At 41.5% G+C, this 23,886-nt stretch overlaps 3 protein-coding genes and 1 long non-coding RNA gene across 11 annotated transcripts in view; 2 read left to right on the top strand and 2 right to left on the bottom strand.

Annotated features, from left to right (window-relative positions):
* DTD1 (D-aminoacyl-tRNA deacylase 1) overlaps window positions 1–23,886 on the bottom strand; it is a 333,903-nt gene that overhangs the window by 267,785 nt on the left and 42,232 nt on the right. The window lies entirely within an intron of this gene.
* On the top strand, window positions 48–3,089 carry LOC126929215 (uncharacterized). Its single transcript, XR_007717105.1, has 2 exons — window positions 48–542; window positions 850–3,089. It is a non-coding gene; the product is annotated as an uncharacterized LOC126929215 (long non-coding RNA).
* On the bottom strand, window positions 1,841–20,533 carry POLR3F (RNA polymerase III subunit F). 2 transcript variants are annotated; one of them, XM_050745378.1, is made up of 9 exons: window positions 20,098–20,421; window positions 18,576–18,693; window positions 14,385–14,452; window positions 13,831–13,898; window positions 11,960–12,072; window positions 6,979–7,122; window positions 6,659–6,766; window positions 5,028–5,219; window positions 1,841–2,999 (listed from the first exon to the last, which is right to left on the bottom strand). In XM_050745378.1, exons 1-9 carry the CDS (start codon window positions 20,157–20,159, stop codon window positions 2,922–2,924), a joined length of 951 nt encoding a protein of 316 aa, XP_050601335.1. In that variant the 5' UTR covers window positions 20,160–20,421; the 3' UTR covers window positions 1,841–2,921. The 2 variants fall into 2 exon arrangements, with proteins under 2 accessions (XP_050601335.1, XP_050601334.1); XM_050745377.1 differs by lacking the exon at window positions 1,841–2,999 and having other exon boundaries at window positions 3,162–5,219; window positions 20,098–20,533.
* Window positions 20,606–23,886, top strand: part of DZANK1 (double zinc ribbon and ankyrin repeat domains 1) — a 97,403-nt gene continuing 94,122 nt past the window's right edge. For 3 of the 6 annotated variants that reach the window (XM_050745348.1, XM_050745347.1, XM_050745350.1), the window contains exons 1-2: window positions 20,676–22,313; window positions 22,674–22,790. In XM_050745348.1, the coding sequence (XP_050601305.1) occupies window positions 22,682–22,790 (109 nt within the window). In that variant the 5' untranslated portion in view covers window positions 20,676–22,313; window positions 22,674–22,681. The other 3 variants (XM_050745346.1, XM_050745345.1, XM_050745344.1) reach the window with 3 other exon arrangements.

Below are 23,886 nucleotides of genomic sequence, written 5' to 3'. Positions count from 1 at the left end.
CCTGTAGTCCCATCTACTCGGGAGGCTGAGGCAGGAGAATGGCGTGAACCCGGGAGGCGGAGCTTGCAGTGAGCCGAGATTGCGCCACTGCACTCCAGCCTGGGCGACAGAGCAAGACTCCATCTCAAAAAAAAAAAAAAAAAAAAAAAAAACATAAGCTGGTTTCTTCTCATTTCTAGCTCTCTTCCAAGTTCATTTTTCTTACTATATAAAACTAGTGCCTTTTTGATAGGCTAAGTCCCAGGAAGGACAGACATTGTTCTTACCATTCCAACTCTCACTGAGGGTAGAAGAGAAACCGTCTGTAGTTCCAGGTTCCCAAATCCTTCATATATCATATATGTATATGTATATATATATGTATGTGTGTGTATATATGTATGTGTATATATGTATTTTTTACAGTCCAGAGGTCTTTTATTAACACCTATTATGCCATGAATTCATAGGGAATAGGTTCCAGCAGCTCAGGTTCCTTCCTATTGGTTCTCACAAAGTGTGCTTCTCTGGGTGGAGCAGGCTGGCGCTTCAGTTGAACCCAGGTAACTTTCTATTTTTTTCTGGAGACGGAGTCTTGCTCTGTCACCAGGCTGGAGTGCAGGGGCGTGATCTCAGCTTACTGCAACCTCTGCCTCCCAGGTTCAAGTGATTCTCCTGCCTCAGCCTTCTGAGTAGTTGGGACTACAGGCGCGTGCCACCATGCCCAGATAATTTTTGTATTTTTAGTAGACACAGGTTTTCACCATGTTGGCCAGGATGGTCTCCATCTCCTGACCTCATGATCCACCTGCCTCAGCCTCCCAAAGTGCTGGGACTACAGGCGTGAGCCACCGTGCCCGGCGAACCCAGGTATCTTTCTCTTGGGCTTCTTTCTTCTTCTGATCATTTTCCTTCACACGTTTCAGGAAGCTGTCTCGGCTCTTAGAGTGCTTAATGTGCTCAACACACGCATTAATTCTCTTGGCAAGAATCTTGCCCTTGCTTGTTTACAATAGTGCGAACAGCATGCTGGTGAACATTGTAGACTCTTCCAGTTTTGCCATGGTAACACCTGTGGGGCATTCCTTTTTGAACAGTACCCATTCCTTTGATGTCTTCAATATCACCTTTCTTATAGATTCGCATATACATGGCCAAAGGAACAATTGCATGTTTTCTAAAAGTCCTAGAGAACATATATTGGGTGCCACTCCTCTTTCCCTTTGTGTTCGTCATTTTGGCGAATTACTGGAAGATGGGAGTTATATAGGTATATATATCAAATACTTGAAATAATTTTTGTTACAAAGAGCTAGTGTCATCAAATGCTAATTTGTAGAGCTGGCCAAAGAATGTATTGGACAAAAATTGGTTACTGAGCTGAATTTTATTTTACTGATACCATTTATCTTAAAATAACTCTTCTGATGTCCACTTAGAGTATCTCCAAACTGGTGTTAGAACCCAATCGTCAGTACTAGCAGAGCTTGAATTCCTTTCCATTGGGTCCCATGTTTTTGGCTTAGATATAGAAACTTCTAACTGGAGCTACAAAGTGAAAATATGAAGCTAAAATTCTAAAAAGCCCTACAGTCAACTTCTGTGCAACAATACATCAAATAACCTAGTGTTTTCTATGTGGCTGACGATAGGAACTGAAAGTGCTATTAGAACTGAGGACAATTATGGCTTTCTGCGTAGACATATCTCACCATGATTTTTAGAACAGAGTAAGGAAGGGAAATAAATCTAAAACAGAGTAAGAAAAGAATGTTATCCCCTCCCTCAAAATAAAGTGTGAATGGAGGGCATGGAGTATTTTTAGTTTTAGTTAATGCTAGAACAGAATACCATAGACTGGTTTATCAACAATAGAAATTTATTTCTCATAATTCTGGAGGCTGGGAAGTCCAAGATCAAGGTGCTTACAGATGTGTTTTCTGGTGAGGACCCACTTCCTCATTTGTAGATGGCTGTCTTCTCCATTTCACGTGGCAGAAGGGGTGATGGAGCTCTCTGGGTCTCTTTTTATAAGGGCACTAATCCCATTCATGAGGGCTCTTACTCTCCTGACCTATCACTTCCCAAAGGCCTCACCTCCAAATACTATCACATTGGAAATAAGATTTCAACATTAGAATTTTGGGGGCACACACAACATTCAGTCTACTGAAGACATTAAATAAGAATCTAGGGTAAATTCTAAGAAAGAATACATTTGAGTTACAGAGTGAAACATAAGACTTTAAGAAAGAAGGAACAGTGAAAATATTCTCTTTAGGATGAAAATGATAATATTTATGTACTGAAAATATATCCTTGACAGTAGTCATTGGGTTTGAAGTAAGTATGGTAGCATAGTCTCCTAAAAGAACATTTCTGATATAAAAAGGAATAGTGTGTGGAACAGCCATGTTCCACTCTCCCCCAGTCATACCCCAAGTTTGCATATACTCCTTTGCTATTCCTGCCTTTAACCACTTCTAATTTCTTTTCAATGAAACCACTGAGAAAGCAGAAAACAGAAATGGTGGTAGTGAACCAGATATGAAAAAACTTCCAATGAAGAACTTAATAACTTTAAAAAGAACATTTTTATACTCTAGCCCTTATCATAGTACTTGGTAAATATGGGTATGTTAGCATCTTTTTCTTTGGCCCATCAGGCGTCTTGAAAGATGTGGTCCTCCAGAGTTTCAAAGTGTTTTATTTCTTGAAGAATGAATTTCACTACTAACCTTATTTCTTTCATATTCTACTGGCTATTTTACTAATATAAATTTAGTCTTCATAAATAAAAAAATATGTTTTCATAGCAGCAAGTCTATATCCATTATTATGAAGTTTGCTTTCAAGGAGATTTGATGTTCCATCATGAATTAAATTACCTGCTCCCAAAGTAACTTCATTTGCAAAATGTCCATTAAGTTCATAGCTCTCTATTAAAATTCGAGCCACTCTGTCATGTAAATACAGTTAGATGGTGAAATCTCACCACCTTCATGGCAGTCATCAAAAACCTTTAAAAAAGAAAAAAAATTATACTCAAATTAAAGTTTTAAAATATCTAAGACCCAACCACTTATTTAAAGCAAGATTAAAAACAAAACTTTTGTTTTTTTTTTTTTTGAGACGGAGTCTCGGTCTGTCACCCAGGCTGGAGTGCAGTGGCTGGATCTCAGCTCACTGTAAGCTCCGCCTCCCGGGTTTACGCCATTCTCCTGCCTCAGCCTCCCCAGTAGCTGGGACTACAGGCGCGCGCCACCTCACCCAGCTAGCTTTTTTTTGTATTTTTTAATAGAGGCGGGGTTTCACCGTGTTAGCCAGGATGGTCTCGATCTCCTGACCTCGTGATCCGCCCGTCTCGGCCTCCCAAAGTGCTAGGATTACAGGCTTCAGCCACTGCGCCCGGCAAAAACAAAACTTGCAAACTGAAAGGGATTAGGACTGTATTTAAGAACATACTATGGCCGGGCATGGTGGCTCATGCCTGTAATCCCAGTACATTGGGAGGCCAAGGTGGGCAGATCACAAGGTCAAGAGATCGAGACCATCCTGGCCAACATGGTGAAACCCCATCAGTATCTACTAAGAATACAAAAATTAGCGAAGCGTGATGGCAGGCGCCTGTAATCCCAGCTAGTCAGGAGGGTAAGGCAGGAGAACTGCTTGAACCCGGGAGGCGGAGGTTGTAGTGAGCCAAGATCACGCCACTGCACTCCAGCTTGGGTGACAGAGCGAGACTCCATCTCTGCAAAAAATAAAAAAACCAAAAAAAAAAACCAAAAAAAAAAAAAAAGCATACTATAATAGGGCCCGCTTTGTGATCATCAAGTTAGGAGTAGTAGAGAGGCCTTTTACTGTGGCATTAAGATGACCATGCTCACCTGTCTGCTGGGCAAAAGGTCATCACCAGGTAACACAGGAAAACAGGCAGGGAGACCTATACATATGAATGACTTGATTTTGATTAACCGAATGTTTCATGTTTAGCTACGTTTTTGTGAAGGGTGCAAAATAGAATTCCTAATATGTTAGCCTTTTGTCTACAGATTGAAACCAGGGCATAGAGAGCTTAGGCATATAGACAAAGGCTGATATAATGAAATAAAACACACGCAGGCTCATGACTATAAATGCCATGAGGACTGGAACAGTGTCTTATACTTTCTCTTGTATCCTTAGTGACTAGAGCATAGAGTTGGCACTTATAAAATTTGGGAACGAATGAAGGAGGAGTGCTGGGGCATGCTGCAGGGGAAAGACATGATCTCTGGGTTTGAATCCCAGTTACTTCTAAGCTATAGGCCCCTAGGTCTTCCTAAGCCTAAGCTCCCTCACTTTTAAGGGGAAGTAACACCACGAGCTTCAAGAAGGTAAGGAAGATTAAATGAGACCACCTATGGAAATCATCAAGGACACACCTGGCCCAAGGTAGGTTCTCAACAAATCTCATTTTCTGCCCTATTTAGGTGAAATGATTAGCCCTCATCAAAAAGTGTCCATTTCAAGGCCAAGAGCAGAAAACGCAAATATCCTTAATGTGGTTATTCCAAGAAAGAATGTAAAGCAGGAGGCTGGATATGGTGGCACATGCCTGTAATCTCAGCACTTTGGGAGGCCGAGGGGATCACCTGAGGTCAGGAGTTCAAGACCAGTCTGGCCAATATGGTGAAACCCCATCTCCACTAAAAACACAAAAAATTAGTTGGGCATGGTGGCGGGTGCCTGTAATCCCAGATACTCGGGAGGCTGAGGCAGGAGAGCCGCTTGAACTTGGGAGGTGGAGGTTGCAGTGAGTCAAGATCGTGCCACTGCACTCCAGCCTAGGCGATAGAGTGAGACTCCATCTCAAAAAAAAAAAAAAAAAAGAATGTAAAGCAATGATTTGTTCATTAAAGGTCTGTTCATCAAGGTTTCATAGAGGTTTGAATAGCTCTTGGTCAACCCTAAGAGTCTGAGAAAACTGGGGTGTGCTTGCTCTGTTTCTTAATGTGGCACTTGCACCCAGGGGCAGTCAAGTGTAAAGTGAAGCCACTGTAACTCACCGGGCAGAGTCCACAGGGTGCCCGGACCAAACCCGTGGGAGGGATGATTGGACTGACTGCCCTGTACAGTTTCATGTGTCCGTCTACACTGCCAACTGTGCCTTCTTTTGCAGCGATGATCGTCATCTCCACTTTTCCATCATAAATGAGTGTATTCAGGATGGTTTCAATGTCCTCCATGGATAACTCTACCTAAAAAAGGGATACATCAGAAAGGACACAAATAGGACAGGGAGATATCCACTTGGAGGGTGTTAAAACAGTAAACGGTTGCTGGGCGCGGTGGCTCACGCCTGTAATCCCAGCACTTTGGGAGGCCGAGGCAGGTGGATCACCTGAGGTCAGCAGTTTGAGAGCAGCCTAGCCAACGTGGCAAAACCCCATCTTTACTAAAAATACAAAAATTAGCTAGGTGTGGTGGCGGGCATTTGTAATCCCACCTACTCGGGAGGCTGAGGCAAGAGAATGGCTTGAACATGGGAGGCGGAGGTTGCAGTGAGCTGAGATCACACCATTGCACTCCAGCCTGGGCAACAAGAGCCAAACTCCATCTCAAATAAATAAATAAAACAGTAAAGGGTCACAATTCTTCTGTGAAATGGGAGAAACATTATGCTGGGGTGGAGTAATTTGAAGCACAAAGAGGAGGAACAATAGTCCAAGTTAGCACAAACCACTGAAATGCCAGGGACAGAACTCTAAGCGCATGCTGAGTTTGACACTTTCTGGTATTTTTTACTTCTTAAGTAAAATCTAGAAATCTTATTAAAAAGTAGCATTTCTTTAGCAGGAATTTATTGGAGATTTATAAAATGCTTGAGCAGAAAGGCACTTTAAACATCAAATAGTCCAAGTTCCTAGTTTTTATTTTTTTATTTATTTATTTTTTTTTTTTTTTTGAGACGGAGTCTCGCTCTGCCGCCCAGGCTGGAGTGCAGTGGCCGGATCTCAGCTCACTGCAAGCTCCGCCTCCTGGGTTCACGCCATTCTCCTGCCTCAGCCTCTCGAGTAGCTGGGAGTACAGGCGCCCGCCACCTCGCCCGGCTAGTTTTTTTGTATTTTTAAAGTAGAGACGGGGTTTCACCGTGTCAGCCAGGATGGTCTCGATCTCCTGACCTCGTGATCCGCCCGTCTCGGCCTCCCAAAGTGCTGGGATTACAGGCTTGAGCCACCGCGCCCGGCCAGTTCCTAGTTTTTATAAATGAGAAATCTGAGGCCCAGGAAATTAAAATGAAATGTCCAAATGGCCACTTCTTCACTGTGAAAAGCATCAGTGTCCTTAAAAAAAAGAATTTCAAAAGGCTAAGGTACAGTGGCACTTTGGGAGGCCAACGCAGGAGGATCACTTGAGTCCAATAGTTTAAAACCAGCCTGGGCAACAAAATGAGACCCTATTTCCAAAAAAAATTTAAAAAGCATCAGTGTCCCAAGCTTAGTGTCAGTTCAGACAATGCCCAATGGCAGCGACTGCCTTTGCTTAAGATACAGGACAGTATTTTCCCAAAGTGGATTCTGGAGAATGTTCGTAGCTATCATCCCCCAAAAAACAGTCTGGGTCAAATACATGTTTGGAATATACTGTATGTGATGAAGAATATGTTTTAAAAAATAAGATGAAATTCAGTTCTGACCTTACTGATTCCCAATTCACAGATATATTTCCACACTTCATGTGATGAGGCAAATGAACTATTTCTTTGTATCATTGGGTTCTGTTTGCTTTCTCGTGCAGTTTCTGCCTATAAGGATTGAAACATAAGAAATCTAAGCAAGAATATTGGTGTGTTTTCTGAATACACTTTATACTGAAACCAACAGCAGAACATATTTAGTTTAGTAAAAATTACCAATTTCAGGTTTTTAATTCCTATAAAATATGATAGATTAAAATTCTCTATGAAAAACTTTTTACAAGAGGGTTTGCGGTGATGTTTCTTCAATCATACCTCACCTTGGATTGTAGGAATTTAAAACACTGTTGGTTCAGCACCTCTACAAACTCAGATTCAAAATCCTGGTCACTATACCAGGCTCCGCCAGTCACAGACCGGTCCGGCTGCAGGTTATAGAGCATGTACACCTTCTTTTTTGAGGCCTAGGAAAGAACATGCACAGTTCATGTGTTTATAACAATTTCCAAAAACGAAAAGAAAAACACCTATATTTTGGAACAGTTTAAGACGTACAGAATTATTGCAAGGATAGTACACAGAGCTCCTATATGCTCCACATTGTCTCACCTATTTTTAACGTCTTGGATTAGTGTGGTACACTTGTCACAATTAATGAACTAATATTCATAAATCATTACTAACTAAATGCCGTACTTTATTCAGATTTTATTAGTCCTAATGTTCCTTTTCTGCTCCAGGATTCCATCCAGGACATCATACTACATTTAGTCATCTCACTCAGGCTTCTTTTAGTTGTGACAATTTCTCAAACACCATATTTCTATCACTGTGGACTCATGAGTATTTTTCTTATACTTTGAGTTACATTCAAATACTTCGTTGTTATTCCCATATTGGAAGCTTTGGAATGCTTTGGGCATTGGAAGCTTTTCACTTGGTTCCTGTATCCCTTTGATATGCTCCCATCGTTGTGTTTGTTTGTGTGTGTGTGTGTGTGTGTGTGTGTGTGTGTGTGTATTTTAGCACTTTCTTTTTTTTTTCTTTTTTGAGACAGGTCTTGCTCTGTCGCCCAGGCTGGAGTGCAGTAGTGCAATCTCCATTCACTGCAACCTCTGCTTCCTGGGTTCGAGTGATTCTCCTGCCTCAGCCTCCCAAGTAGCTGGGATTACATGCACGCGCCACCATGCCCAGCTAATTTTTGTATTTTTAGTAGAGACGGGGTTTCATCATGTTGGCCAGGATGGTCTCGATCTCTTGACCTCGTGATCCTCCTGCCTCGGCCTCCCAAAGTGCTGAGATTACAGGCGTGAGCCACCGTGTCCAGCTATTTTAGCATTTTCTTACTTTCTAGCACTACAAGATGTCAAGAGCATTTCCTTTTTTTTTTTTTTTTGAGACAGAGTTTCGCTCTCATTGCCCAGGCTGGAGCCAGGTTCAAGTGATTCTCCTATCTCAGTCTCCCGAGTAGCTGAGATTACAGGCGCCTGTCACCATGCCCAGCCAATTTTTTGTATTTTTAGTAGAAATGGGGTTTCACCATGTTGGTCAAGCTGGTTTCATTCCTGACCTCAGGTGATCCACCTGCGTTGGCCTCCCAAAGTGCTGGGATTACAGGCATGAACCACCGCGCCCAGCGTCAGGAGCATTTTCAGTATGTTCATTTTATTGCATGATAGTATTAGAAACCAAGACTTGGGCACTAGATGTGTTCATTGCCATCGAGATGTCATCACTTCTAGGCCTTCTCAGTTGGCAGCACAAGACTTATGTGTGCATATTAACCCTTGTATATATACATATAGCTATACTCAATATTTCTAAATTAACCATCTATATTATTTATATTAAATTACACAAGAGTCCATACTGATGTTTTCAAGTCTAATCCATTGCTACATGGATCATTCTAACTTCCCTTGTTTGTCTGTAACTGCTCACTCCAACACTGAGGAACCCAAATTTCACTGGGTCGTAAACATGAAGAATTTGGGCCAGGCATGGTGGCTTATGCCTGTAATCCCAGCGCTTTGGGAGTCTGAGGTGAGTAGATATTTAAGTCTAGGAGTTCAAGACAGGCCTGGACAACATAGTAAAACGCTGTCTCTACAAAAATACAAAAATGAGCTGAGCATGGTGGCATGTGCCTATAGTCCCAGCTACTTGGAAGGCTGTGGTGAGAGGATGGCTTAAGCCTAGAAGGTTGATGCTGCAGTGACCTATGATCGTGCTACTGCACTCCAGTCTGGGTGACAGAGCCAGACCATGTCTCAAAAAAAAAAAAAAAAAAAAAAAAATTTGGCTAGACTATGTCTTTTTTTCTAGGAAGTAACTTCTACATCTTTGGAATTTCCCAATAGGCCTTGTTATTCATGGTGAATCCCTTAGATCACACCTGGGTTTATGTTAACAAAGTGACTCCTGATGGGACCCTAAATCGTTTCAGGATAGGAGGTGTCCATGCTGGAAAGACCAACCACATGATTAGAGGGTTGGGGCTTTGGGCCACGTGACATCAGTCCAATCTCTTGGGAGGGGAGAGGAGCTGGAGATTGAATTCACTCACATGAGCAATAATTCAATCAATCATGCCTGTATAATGAAACCCTAATAAAAACTTTGGACAGCAAAGCTTGGGTTAATTTAGTTAATGCTTCTGTCATACAAAATAATTTCACCACCCTAAAAATATTTCTCGTGCTTCACCTATTCAACTTTCCCCACCATCCCTGCCCTCACCCCTGATCTTTTTAGTCTGTATAGTTTTGCTTTTCCAGTATGTCATATAGTTGTAATCATACAGTATGTAGCCTTTTTGGACTGGCTTCTTTTACTTAGCAATATGCATTTAAGATTTACTCATATCTTTTCATGATAGCTTATTTCTTTTTATAACTGAATAATATTCTGGTTTGTTTATCCATTCACCTATTGAACAATACCTTGGTTGCTTTTGATTATGAATAAAGCTGCTGATTGCAAATAAAGCTGCTATAAATATTCATGTAGTTATGTGGACATAAGTTTTCAAATCAGTTGGGTAAATACTTAAGAGCTTGACCTTTGGACAATGTGGTAAAGCTGTGTTTAGTTTTGTAAAAAACTGCCCAGCTTTTTTACAAAGGGGCTGTACCATTTTGCATTCTTAGCAATGTATAAGTGTGCGTCTTGGTTTGTATCTTGTCAGCATATGGTATTACCAATTTTTAGGTTTCAGCTATTCTAATAGGTATGTAGAGGCATCTTACTACACTAAATTTTATTTTAATTTGCAGTTCTCTAATGAAAAATAATGTAGAGCATCTTTTCATATGCTTATCTGCCATCTGTGTATCTTCTTTGGTGAGGTTCAGATCTTTTGCTCATTTTTAGTTGTATTATTTGTTTTCTTTGTTTTTTGTTTGTTTGTTTTGAGAAGGAGTTTCGCTTTTGTTGCCCAGGCTGGAGTGCAGTGGTGCAATCTCGGCTCACTGCAACCTCTGCCTCCTGGGTTCAAGCAATTCTCCTGCCTCAGCCTCCCAAGTAGCTGGGATTACAGACACGTGCCACCACGCCTGGATGATTTTGTATTTTTAGTAGAGACAGGGTTTCAGCATGTTGGTCAGGCTGGTCTTGAACTCCTGACCTCAGCTGATCCACCTGCCTTGGGCTCCCAAAGTGTTGTTTTCTTATTGTTGAATGTTGGGAGTTCTTTGTATATTTGGGAGACAAGTGCTTTATCAAATATGTGATTTGCAAATATCTTTTAGTATGTAACTTGTCCTTTCATTCTCTTAGCAATGTCTTGCAAAGCCGAGGTTTTCAAAAAATTTTGATAAACTCCAACTTATCAACATTTTCTTTCATAGACTACTATTGGAGTTGTAGTCCAACAATTCATTAATAAAGCCAAGGTCATGTAGATTTTCTGTGTTTTCTTCTAAAAGTTTTATAGTTTTGCACTTTACACTTATATCTAAGATTATTTTAACCCTTAAAAGGACACAGAAGTTAAGCAACGGATGAATGAACAAACGGTGATATACATCTGTACAATGGAATTTTAATTGGCAATAAGAAGGAATGAAGTACAATATGGATAAACCTTGAAAACATCACGCTAAGTCAAAGTAGTCATACATAAAAGACTACATATTCTATTATTCCATTCATAGGAACTGTCCAGAATAGGCAAATCTATAATAAAGACAGAAAATAAACTATTCGTTGTTAGAGACTGTGGAAAGAGAGGCTGGGAAATAAATACTAGTGGTCACATTTGGGGGTGACGAAAATGTTCTAAAATTAGGACAGCGGTGATAGTTGCACAACTCTAAGATTATAGTAAAAACCAGTGACTGTAAATCCAAAGATTTTACACTTTAAAAGGATGAATGAATTCTGTGGTATGAATGATGAATTATATTTCAGCAAAGCTGTTATTAAACATAAAGATGTAGAAGGAAGACTGGCAAAATGAGGCTAGGTGATGGATACACAGGGATTTATTATATGATTTTTTCTACCTTTATATATATTTGAAATTATCCATTAAACAATGTGGAAGGGAAATGTTATTCTAAATGAGAAGTGGTACAGCATAAATATTTGATAAATAAAATCACTAATAAGCATCAAATTCTTATAACTGATGTTACAGTTCTTATAATTCTTGTTTTATTCAAAAATAAAAACTTGAAGCAACATATGTAAGTGGATATTTGAGGAAAGGTCTACTCACTGCCACAGACTTAACAGCTTGGAAATTATAAAATTTGAATTATAGCTTTAATTCTTATGAAATGTGTATTGAAGCAAACTTTATTCTAGGGGAATCTCAGCTCCTCTGATGTCTAAATCAGTGAGATTAGGGGCAGATGTCCCTGAGGGAGCAAGCTCTGGAGCAGGAGTGGGACAGGATGAGGAGCAGGAAAAACACACATGTACTAGAAGAGAAGCTCCACCAAGGCAGGAATCTTTCTACGACTTGTTCATTAATGTATCCCAAGCACTCAGAACAGTGTCTGGCACACAGAAAATACTCTTTGTTGAATGAGAAAGTTAGTATGTTGGGATAAAGTAAATTATCCTATATACCATAAAATCTAGGAAAAATGTTCACAGTTCCAAAGATTCTTCACTGAAGACAGTAAAGTAGTTTTAGATCTTTGAGACAAGTCTAAGCAGTATCTCCAAACCAATCCAACATGAGCTAAATTTTTAAGTCTTTTTGGACCAGCTGTTCTAAATCATGACATAACTTCAAGAATTCAAACTTGAAGCAACATATGTAAGTGGGTATTTGAGGAAAGGACTACTCACTGCCACAGACTTAACAGCTTTGATAAGCTTTTTACTTTCCAAATTCTTCAGGATTTTGTTGATTTCTGTTAATGGCAAATTACTTTTATAGCGGATATCTCTGCTCCATATTCCTATGAGAAAGTAAAGTAAAATAAGTTGAGCTATGTTTTCATGGATTTTTAATTTTATTCCTCTAACTCGTATCTCATTCCAAAGCTAGCAGTATAAAGCTAACGGTAAAAATGAAATGACTTAGAGGTAAGAACCTTGGCTAAAGTAGCAAAAGTATGCCAAACAATAAATAAGTCTAATGCTTTATAAGATTTATTATTATTATAATGATTTATAATTTCTAACCAGAAATTTCTTGGAATCCCAGTGTGGCACACTTTTAAAAATTTTATGGAAAGGGCCGGGCACAGTGGCTCATGCCTGTAATCCCAGCAATTAGGGAGGCCGAGGCAGGTGGATCACTTGAGCTCAGGAGTTTGAGACCAGCCTGGCCAACATGGTGAAACTCTGTCCCTATTAAAAATGCAAAAATAATTAGTGGGGCCTGGTGGCGTGCACCTGTACTCCTAGCTACCTGGGAGGCTGAGGCACGAGAATTGTTTGAACCCAGGAGGCGGAGGTTGCAGTGAGCCAAGGTCACGCCATTGCACTCCAGTCTGGGCAACAGAGCGAGACTCCGTCTCAAAAAACAAACAAACAAAAATTATGAAAAGGACATTTTTATAATGGAAGGAAGAATCATGGATGCAACAGAATTAACTTATATCATCCGTACCCTTAATTCTGTTTTCTGATATTTCCATTTTAGATTGTAAATGTGAAATACAAACTTAAATTTGGGTCAAGGTCAACTGCCATCCTCAAGTGGGACAAAAACTCTCTTTAGATGAGTGTCTGCATGCACGTAATCCATTATTTATACAACATTGTATTTGTGAGATGGAAAAAGGAAGCCTAGGGTTCTTATAGCTGCTAAAAGCCCTGTGTGAGAAGCAATGATTTCTTTTTCAAAGAAGGAAATAAGTGTTATATATGGAAAGGGAATGTATGTAAACATTTTGCTTTATTTTCTTCCCAATGTAGTGGCATAATGAGACAGGAAGATTAAAAAAATATGCAGAATGGACTTCTCATAGGACTATTTTTAAAAATGTTAATTTTAATAAATATAAGAATTAGTTATATAATTTCAGATTACATCTCAATTTTTCAAGCTACTATCAATGACTCAAATAGATCCTAAATTATTGTAATTGAGGATTGCAATCTAGATACAGTTCTTCAAGGGGGGTAGAAGAGGAACTATAGTGCAGAGGGACATCCATTAAGACACTGCTACACGACACCGGCTTTCCTTTTGGTCCTTGCAAAAACGAGAGGTGTCAGCATCCACAATTTATAGGTAAGATGAAGAAACTGAAGCTTACAAAGTTTAAGTAACTTGTCCATGGTCATATAGCTAGAAGGTACAGATTTTTTTTAAAAAAACTTAAATGTGGCACAAGTATACATATGTAACAAACCTGCACGTTATGCACATGTACCCTACAACTTAAAGTATAATAATAATAAATAAATTAAAAAAAAAAAAAAACTTAAATGTGATTTATTTTGAATAGATAATACATTCATGTGACTCAGAATTCAGAAGTCTTTTTCCATCCCTGGCCGTAGCCCTCTAGTTCTTGTCTCTTTCAAGGCAACAATGGCCTTACTCTTGGGTGTCCTTCAGGCACATGCATGTTATATTTGTATGTTCTATTCCCTTCCTCAGCATACTCTGTTCACCGAGCTCTACCCTGGGAAGCTGAGATCTGGGTCCCTATATTAAGCTCCAAAGACAATGTTTTTTTCTGCTTCATCCTTCACATGCTTACCTTTATTTCCTGCATCCTCTATGATTTGATATACTAGTTTTTCTTGGTTATCTGACCCCTTCATTTTACTGCAGGGGAATAAAGTAAAATTAATAAGGTAAAGACTACAGGATAATCTAATAATCTACATCACTACTTAAAATTAACAGACAAGGTCACCACAGTGACATATTTACCAAAAGAAAGGCTTACCTTAAAAAGAATGAGACAGAGCTGTGTGTACCAACATGAAAAGATGTCCAAGATATAGTAAGTGAAAAAAACAAGTTGCAAAACAGAATGGATAGCATGATTCCATTTTTGTTAAAAAAAAAAAAAAAAAGAAAGATTATATATAAATATATAATCATCTATGTGTATTTATATATAGCTAGAAGAAAGGATATATACTAAATTATTAAGAGCAGCTACCTCTGGGAAATGTAATATATCATAGGAGGTGGGGATGATACACAGGACAGGTTTATGTAATTTTGTATTAGCTTTATTCCCAACACATACATTACTTTTGCAATAATAAAAATTTTCTTAAAATTAAAAAAACTAGTACTTACCCAGCATTCTGAGAGTCCTTTATTCTATATAAAAGGCCTGTATTGCTCCTTAAGAGATCCAACTGACCCTAGTTTTTAAGACAGTAGAAAACAGGAGTCAATTATTTTGGAGATATGTCAAATGACAAATGTTGATACATTATTTAACATTCTTAATTTTTCAAAACCTGCTCTTTAATCTCAAAATTTTTCAAAATATCAATACTAACAATTTCCTGTATGCTAGATCTTGGCTTGGTTATATGACCAATGCATAAAGAATTTTTTTTTTTTTTTTTTTTTTGAGGCGGAGTCTTCACTCTGTCGCCCAGGCTGGAGTGCAGTGGCACCATCTCGGCTCACTGCAAGCTCCGCCTCCCGGGTTCGCGCCATTCTCCTGCCTCAGCCTCCCGAGTAGCTGGGACTACAGGCGCCCGCCACCGCGCCCGGCTAATTTTTTGTATTTTAGTAGAGACGGGGTTTCACCGTGTTAGCCAGGATGGTCTCGATCTCCTGACCTCGTGATCCGCCCGCCTCGGCCTCCCAAAGTGCAGGGATTACAGGCGTGAGCCACCGCGCCCGGCCTGCATAAAGAATTTTTAAAAAGCAGCTTGAGAATAAAAATCTATATTCAAAATCAAATAAATCCAAATTACATATATAAAATAAATACAGTAAAAATATAATTTATATAAATAAAAAGTTTAAATAAAGACTAAATAGGCATATTCTGTTGCACAGTGAAAAATAAAATTTATAAAGTTAATGGCTGGGCATGGTGGCTTACACCTGTAATCCCAGCACTTTGGGAGGCCGAGGCGGGTGGATCTTTTGAGGTCAGGAGTTCGAGATCAGCCTGGCTAACATGGCGAAACCCTGTCTCTACTAAAATACAAAAATTAGCCCGGTGCAGTGGCAAGTGCCTGTAATCCCAGCTACTTGGGAGGCTGAGCTGAGATCGCACCACTACACTCCAGCCTGGGTGACAGAGCAAGACTCCATCTTGGAAAAAAAAAAACAAACAAAAAAACAAAAAAAGTTAATAGTGACATTTACTGATGTCAGCCAATGAATAAAAGGACTAGAGTAGTAGTGTTTTTACACAGCAATTCAGAAGTAAAATAAAGTATGTCTGTCATGCTCCTGAATTTCCTTGGGTCCGAACTTAAGAGAACCCAGATAGTTATAGCACTAGGCTCTGGCAGTACTGGAAAGCCATAGTTGAGAGAAAGGCCATTCCCTTGTTTTATTTATTTATTTATTTAGAGACAGAGTCTCACTCTGTCATCCAGGCTGGTGTGCCGTGGCACGATCTTGGCTCACTGCAACCTCTGCCTCCTGGGTTCATGCGATTCTCGTGCCTCAGCCACCCAAGTAGGTAGGATTACAGGTGTAAGCCACCATGCCAGGCTGATTTTTGTCTTTTAGTAGAGACAGGGTTATGCCATGTTGGCCAGGCTGGTCTCGAACTCCTGGCCTCAAGTGATCTGCCTGCCTCAGCCTCCCAAAGTGCTGGGATTACTGGCATGAGCCACTGTGCCCGGCCCATTCCCTTGTTTTAAAACAGACATGACTTGGAAATGGATTTACATACTGAATGAACGGTGACCTACTCCCTCTGTTCCCTGACCCCATGAAGTGGCAAAGTAGGACTACAAGGCCCAATCCAGAGGCTCTATTTGGTCATTTATCCAGCTTATGAATATTTACTGAATACTTGTACTGTGCCAGGTGTTATGATAGGTGTTTGGGGGAACAACATGAATTCTAAAAGAGAAACACACAGCTGACTTCAGTACCCATCTGGTTGGCATTAAGATAGAGGTAAGTAAAGCCACCCTGAACTCTCAGGTTGGGTACTCGGAGAACAGGCTGTGGCCCAACCTGGGGGTAGGGGGCAGTTCAGTGACTTCCTAGAGACAATGGCAGAGCCGAGTCTTAAAGAATAAAGAGTTAGTCATCTGTAAAGAGTAAGAAGAACCTTCTAAGCAGGGGGAACAACATGAGTCCCGAGGCGTGAAACAGCATGATGTGGCAGGAAACCAAAAACAGTCTGTTCCTCCTGAAACCTAACTTTTGAGGTACAGTGGTGGAGATGAGGCTGGTGAGCAATGCAGGGACTCAGTGTGGTAAACCCAGGAGTTTGAACTTGAATCTCCAGTATAAACAAATTGTAGGCGGTAGAGTGCCTTGGTCAGACCTGCATTTAAGACGGATCGGGGGCAAGGGGCAGTGGCTCACGACTGTTATCCCAAATCAGGCTGGCTTCTCTGAGACCGATGGAGTCATGGAAGCCAGTTAAGATGCTACTGCAGCTGTCGAGGTAAAAGCCATGAGCCTGAACATAGTTCGGTACCAGGGACAGAAATGGAGGGGGTGTGAAGAGCAAATTTAAGAACTGTTTTTAAGAGCTAAAATCAGAAACACTACATGATTTATTAATTATCACTTCATTTCTTAATATCCTTTGATAGCTCTACTACTGCCTACCTACAACCTATAGCCAATAGGACTCGCAGTGGGTGGGTGGTGGCAGAGGTGGTAAAACAGAGGTGCTGAAGATGATTTTCAGTCAGAAGGAAAGAGCTGAAAGGGCGATCAGAGGAAAAAAGGAATTTTTCCACTGCTACAACCTCCCAGAATCCCTTCCTCTATGCTTCCTAGAGCTGAAGACCTTCGCCACAGTGAAATAACTAGAAATCAGCAACATTCCTTTGTCCTTGGGCTAGAACAGGGGTCAGCAATCTGCTCCACAGCTTGTTTTTATAACTAAAGTTTTGCTGGAACATGGCTGTAGCCATTTGTTTATGTATCATCATCCATGGCTGCTGCTTGCTAAAATGACAGAGTAGTTGTGAAAGAAATCATATGGCTCACAAAGCCTACAACATATACTCTCTGGCACTTTATAGAAAAAGTTTGCGAACTCCTGAGCTAGAAAATTGATGGGAAAGGTTTAAGAAAAGATTCATCTGACCCCAAATCTCCACATCCAGAGCACTTGGAGATCCAATAAGGCTAGTGGACTTAAAAAACAAATCAGTCATTCAGATGACGCCTTGGCGTAGAACTCTTTAACCTAACTGCTACTAAAGCCAAACTGAAATGCTCTCAGGAAAAGTATGTTTTAATGATGAGGGAAAGTAAGGAGACATTTAGAGCATCCGGCACCACTAGGGGATTTTTAGACAGTCTTGCTTGTTTGTTTGTTTCTGGACAGTTAGAGAATAGCTTCAATGATATATTTCACTGCGATATCACCGGGGCCTAAGGCTGCACTTCCTCCCCAAGGCCCAGCATTCTTCATTCAACTGGACTCATTCTTGCTCCTGAAATGCTCAGTGACAATGTGGAGAATGAAACCCTGATGACTGGGCTCTGTGACAACTCATAGAAAAATCGGGGGTTGGAAGGGGGTGGTATATTTTATAGGAAATGGTCCAACACCAGTAGTAGGAAGTGAACAGAAGGTGAGAACAGACTAGACCTATGTACGGCAGTGGCAATTAATAATATAACAGTTATAACATAATACATTTATTTCATTTGTCTTATAATGCATAATTGTTTCTTTTTTCAATTCAGGCAGTTTGAGGTATTTCCTGGTTTAGAGTCTTATCAGTCAAACCTAACATACTTTCTCGTTTTATGACTGCTGTATTAGGGTTCTCCAGAGAAACAGAACCAATAGGATACATCTCTCTCTTGAAAGATTCCTCAGAAGGTATTTGCTCTGTGATTATGGAGGCTGAGGAGTCCCATAATCTGCCCTCTGCTAGCTGGAGACCCAGGAAAGTTAGTGTTGGAGATCAAAGGGCTGAGAGCAGAGAACTCAGGGTGTAGATGCCAGTCCAAGTCTGAAGGTCTGAGAACCAGGAGTGCTGAGGGCACAAGATCCATAGCCCAGATCAAGATTGAATTCAAAGAGTGAATTCAATCTTCTTCTGCCACTTTGTTCTATTTAGGCCCTGAATGGATTGGATGATGCTCACCCACACTGGACCCACATCTACTTTACTGGGTTCACCAATTCAAAATGCTAACCTCTTCCAGAAACACCCTCACAGACACTCCAATAAAATGTTTAACTAGATATCTAGGAATCCTGTATCTTAGTCAAGTTGACATGAAATTAACCATCACAACTACATAATAAAAACCAATGATAATCAGCATATCAGTAATTATGCAAAATAGTTAGATTCACCTTACCATAGACAACAACCTATTGATGGCTACTGCCCGCTGCTGGGCCTCTATATGAGGCATTTCATTCTGAATTACTTGGTCTGTGATTCCATGAGGGAACTGGTGACATAATTCTATAATCCTAGAAACAAGGGTATTAATGTTATCCTTCATGGTTACCTGTTTCAAGAGACAGTAGGGGTAAAAACACAAGTAAAATAGTTTGAAATTGTGCCTTTTTCACATTTGGAAGACAATCTGGGTTTCTGCGATGGTTTTGGATCAAAGCATTTTAGACACTGAAGAAGATGATTTCTAAATACATGATTACAGTATTATTGTTATTTAAGAAGAATATTTCTTTTCCTCAGTAACTTTAAATTAGAGCAAAAGTCTAATGAAATCACAGAAATAATATTAAAGCTGAGACTTCAATTTTCTCAGGTGTAATAAGTATGACAAAGTTAAGCCATAAATCTGCAAGCAGGAGGCAAATGCAGACGTTTCTGGTGGGAAGCCAAAATTTATGACAATTCACCAAAATGGGGCCTGTTTTGGGAATTATATCTACCAAACAAAGTAGGTCAAAATCTTCATCTAGTCAACATCAACAAATTATTATTCCTAACAGTTTGAGAAAGTTACGTCTTTTAAAAGTACGTGATAATCTAAGAGTGGCAGTGCCTCGGTAAAAAATATAAAAGGCGGTGGTGGCTCACGCCTGTAATCCCAGCACTCTGGAAGGCCGAGGCGGGCGGATCACGAGGTCAGGAGATCGAGACCATCCTGGACAACATGGTGAAACACCGTCTCTACTAAACTACAAAAAATTAGCTGGGCGTGGTGGTGCGCGCCTGTAGTCCCAGCTACTCGGGAGGCTGAGGCAGGGGAATCGCTTGAACCCAGGAGGCGGACGTTGCAGGGAGGCGGAGCTTACAGTGAGCCGAGATCCTGCCACTGCACTCCAGCCTGGAAACAGAGCGAGACTCCGTCTCAAAAACAAACAAACAAATAAACAAATAAAAATAAAACTGGCAGAGGCTTTGGGTATCCTAAAAGTCTTGAGTTCAATACTGCACTGAAACTACCTGACTTAATGTTGCTTCGTAATCACCAACTGCGCCCTAACTCCGCCTAAACGTTTTGACATAGACGTTCCCTTCGTGACAAGAGCGATCCTGGATCAGAACAAGCATTCACAAGTGTTCTAAAGGGAAGGAAAGCCGAGGGTCTCCTCTCAAAGCAATGATCACGTCAAAGTAGGAAGGCAGCGCATCATCACAACTTCCCCAAAAGTATCAGGGCAAAGCGAGTCAGCTACACAAAGTTGCAAGCTGTCAAGCCCATTTTGAACTTCTTGAGTTCTGCTCTCCCAGGATGGGAGGTTAGAAGTGGATCCAGAACCTCGCAATCGTTTTCCCGCGTGCTCACCCAACCCGATACGGCCACTCCCGAGGGATCCGGGTGAAGGGGTCCGGCTGCCCAAATGCTGGCCGCCTGATGGAGTCCCAAGCCGGAGTCTCACTGGTTTCCCTGTTTGGTTTACCTGTTTTCTATTTCGACCGGATCCGCGTCGGGCGGCTGCACCTTCACCTTCACCTCCGCCATGAGGGAGCAGTTCCTGACGCCTGGGGGAAAGATGCACCGAGCGGCCGGGTAGCAAGCGGGAGAACCCTGGGAACCAGTGAAGGATAGCGCTTAGCGGAGAACGAGGGGCTTTTTTCCTCGTGTCGCAGCGGTCCTTCCTTGCTTTTCGGCGGGAGGTGGCCAAGTCGCGCCTGCTCCGGTCCACTTACAGGCGCCGCTACAGCTTCTTATCCTTGTTTTTCAGAATGTCAATGCCCATCGGACGCACAAGCTTGGTTCCTTCATTCTGAGTTGGGAAGCCAACTTTTAGCACTTTGCAACTCTGTAAAGGAATATTCTTAGATGCCTATGGGAAAGCCCAGGGAAAGGAGCTCAAGGCGGGTTCCAGGCTCCTGGCGGGGCGGCAGGGGCGGGGCTAGTTGCTAAGAAGCTGCCTTTCCGCCAATCATCTGCCCAGCTCCAAGTGGGCGGGGCGCGGCTCGCAGCGTCTGTGGTAACCCGAGCGGCGGCGAAGGAGGAGGCAAGAGGCGGTGAGAGGCCGGCGACTGGGTTGGGAACTGCAGAGATGGATTAGGGGTCCCGATCACGGGTCCCCCGGTTAGAGGAAGAGGAGGGCGGCTAGAGGAGGGGAAGAGCTTGCCTTACTCCAGCCGAAAGGATGCAGGTGTCCTTGGCAGCCCCTGACGGGCGGGGACAACCAAACGGGGTTCCGGATCCGGGTTGCGAGGGAACGGTCCACTTTGGGAGAGTTGAGGGGTCTGGGGATCCTGTGGATTGCTGCACGTTGCCATTTGGGCCTGGCGGATCCGCCTTTTTCTTGATTCCCTTTGCGTGGGGCCCACTGGCCACCCCAGCTTCGTAAGGGCAGCTGCTAGTTGATGCTCGCGAATTACCTCCTCTCCTACATATTTTTTATTTAGAAATAATTTTTCAACTATTTTTATTTTATCTGCCTTTCACTTGAATGGAAATGCGACTATAGGCAAGTCTCAAGTCCAGCTACACTCCTGTAGGAGCTATTGCTGTGCTGTCAGTATCTGCAGTTTATATTCTTGGCCCTCGATCTGGAACTATCCAACGAGGCATTAAGTTCACCCCTTAAATTAGTTACCCCACTTTTGAAAATACAGTCTGTGACAAAGCTCAAACTGCAGAGATGTCAGATCAGCATTATTAGAATTGCAGCAGGCGGCCGGGCACGGTGGCTCACGCCTGTAATCCCAGCACTTTGGGAAGCCGAGGCGGGCGGATCACGAGGTCAGGAAATCGAGACCATCCTGGCTAGCACGGTGAAACCCCGTCTATACTAAAAAAAAAAAAAAAAAAAAAAAAAAAACAACAACAACAACAAAAAATTAGCCGGGCGTGGTGGCGGGCGCCTGTAGTCCCAGCTACTCGGGAGGCTGAGGCAGGAGAATGGCGTGAACCCGGGAGGCGGAGCTTGCAGTGAGTCGAGATCGCGCCCCTGCACTCCAGCCTGGACGACAGAGAGAGACTCTGTCTCAAAAAAAAAAAAAAAAAAAAAAAAAAAAAAAAAAAAAAAAAAAAAGGACAGCAACAGGCAAAACTAAAAAGAAACTAGAAATAGCCTAAAAGGCCAGCCCCAAATGGATAAATAAGTACATGGAAAACGAAATAATACAGTGAGAATGCAAGAAGTAGACTAGAAAAATGGAATGAATATGTAGATTATAATTGAGCAAAATCTGTGGATTCTTAATGAAATTTGAAAAGACAATACAGAGGTGTAAATGGTTGCTGTGTTAAGGAGAGCGTTTTTTCTCCCTGAAACCTTCTGTGCATTAAAAATTATGACGGCCTTCCTCCCCACCCTCACCTCCAAAAAGACTAGTAAGGCTTTCATACTGGTAGTTAATTATTAATACCAGGATTTATAAATACAGTAGATGGAATGGGAGGCTTGTGTTTATTGGTCACTGTTTATATTCTTGCAAACGTCCTTTTCACTAACAACTAATACTCTGCAGTCCTTCTAAAGTGTCTTTGCAGCTTTCAAATACTAGAACTGCTCTGGTGACAGTGGCAAGGCTGTGAACTTGGAGCTTTCCCAAAAAAGTTAGCTCTGACTAACGTTTTGTGGTACACACAGAGTTACTTTGGTTCCCCTTGTATGACGACTTGCCCTGAAGCCAAGAGAGGTGACACACACCAAAGGTAGGAAAAGGCGAGAATGATTTAGAGGGAACTCAAGTAAAAGCATTAGTGATAGTCTCTGTTTTCCTTACTCATTTAATTTACCCTTTTAAAGTAACTTCTTTCCCCCGTCTCGTGATTCATGCTCCTTTCTCGGAAGTGAGGTATTTAGATAATCGAAACCCCACACAAGACTTCAACAGCAAATACAGCCAAAATGTAAATATTATTTCAATTAAAAAGGGAATATTTGTAGTGCCATGTTAACAGTATTCTCTTGTGTTTTAACTAGTTTTGCTGCATTTAAATTAAGTGCTTCTCTTCAACTTTCGTGTACAGCTACAAGTGCACAGTGGAATTTATTTTTTTTCTGTATATAAGGAGAGAAAATGACTGCTGGTTCAGTGTGTGTCCCTCAGATCATACCACTACGAGTGCCTCAGCCTGGAAAAGCTAACCATGAAATTGATAACAATACACTTTTGGAAATGAAATCAGGTAAGAATCACATACGTGTGAAATTGTTTAAAATAACATTGTCATATTTCTCGTGTTTATCTGGTTGCTGATTTATCTCATTGCATGCTTTCTCACTCTTTGCTCAGCTCTTTGGGAAATTTGTAAAACTTCTAAAATTTGAAACAGTGCTGTACATTGATGGTTTATAGAGTGGTATACATTTAGATTAAAATGGTTAGCGTTGACCAACCTTTCATTTGTATAGTTTCAGCAATGTCTTGACTTACCTTAGCCAAAGTAAGATGTCCTCGTACTGGCCAGGGACAGAGTGGTTCATGCCTGTAATCCCAGCACCTTGGCAGGCCGAGGCAGGCGGATCACCTGAGGTCAGGAGTTCAAGACTAGCCTGGCCAACATGGCAAAACTCTGTCTCACTAAAAATACAATTATTAGCCAGATATGGTGGTAGGCACCTGTAATCCCAGCAACTCAGGAGGCCGTGGCAGAAGAATCACTTGAACCTGGGTGGTGGAACTTGCAGTGAGCCGAGATCACACCAGTGCACTCCAGCCTGGGCAACAGAGCAAGACGAGACTCCGTCTCAAAAAAAAAAAAAAAAAAAAAAAAAAAAACCACCATGAAAAATTGCCCGGTGCTTCCCCAAACTTTTCCAACATGCTCAGTATTTAGCTGGCATAATAAATTTGACCTGCTAATACAGGCTTTCCAGTCAGACAGGTTGGAGACTTAATCCCTGCCTTGACAACTTCTAGTGACCTTGGGTACATTACTTAGTCTTTTCGAGTCTCAGTTTCCTCACTGTAAGACAGGGATAATAATATCTACTTCTTAGAGCCATTGTGAGGATAAATAGGTTCGTGTATGTATGAGGCGCACAGGGTTTGGCATGTAGTAATGCCAAAATAAATCTCAACTGTAATTATGGAAATAAAGCAGTGAGGGCCGGGTGAGGTGGCTCATGCCTGTAATCCCAGCACTTTGGGAGGCCAAGGCGAGTGGATCACCTGAGGTCAGGAGCTCGAGACCAGCCTGACCAAAATGCTGAAACCCTGTCTCTACTAAAAATACAAAATTAGCCGGGCATGGTGGCCAATGCCTGTAATCCCAGCTACTC

Source organism: Macaca thibetana, chromosome 10 (assembly GCF_024542745.1).
Source record: "Macaca thibetana thibetana isolate TM-01 chromosome 10, ASM2454274v1, whole genome shotgun sequence".
Classification (NCBI taxonomy): Eukaryota; Metazoa; Chordata; class Mammalia; order Primates; family Cercopithecidae; genus Macaca; species Macaca thibetana.
Note: the sequence above shows the minus strand (reverse complement) of the source record. Positions and strands in the feature narration are given on the sequence as shown.

Excerpts from the sequence above, each read along its gene's own strand:
- POLR3F (XM_050745377.1), bottom strand. The coding sequence starts at position 20,159 with ATGGCGGAGGTGAAGGTGAAGGTGCAGCCGCCCGACGCGGATCCGGTC. Across the intron at positions 14,453-18,575 it reads TCAATAGGTTGTTGTCTATG|GGTCAGTTGGATCTCTTAAG; the intron begins GTAAGGTGAATC and ends CTTAAAAACTAG. Across the intron at positions 5,220-6,658 it reads GTGAATTGGGAATCAGTAAG|GTAGAGTTATCCATGGAGGA; the intron begins GTCAGAACTGAA and ends TCCCTTTTTTAG.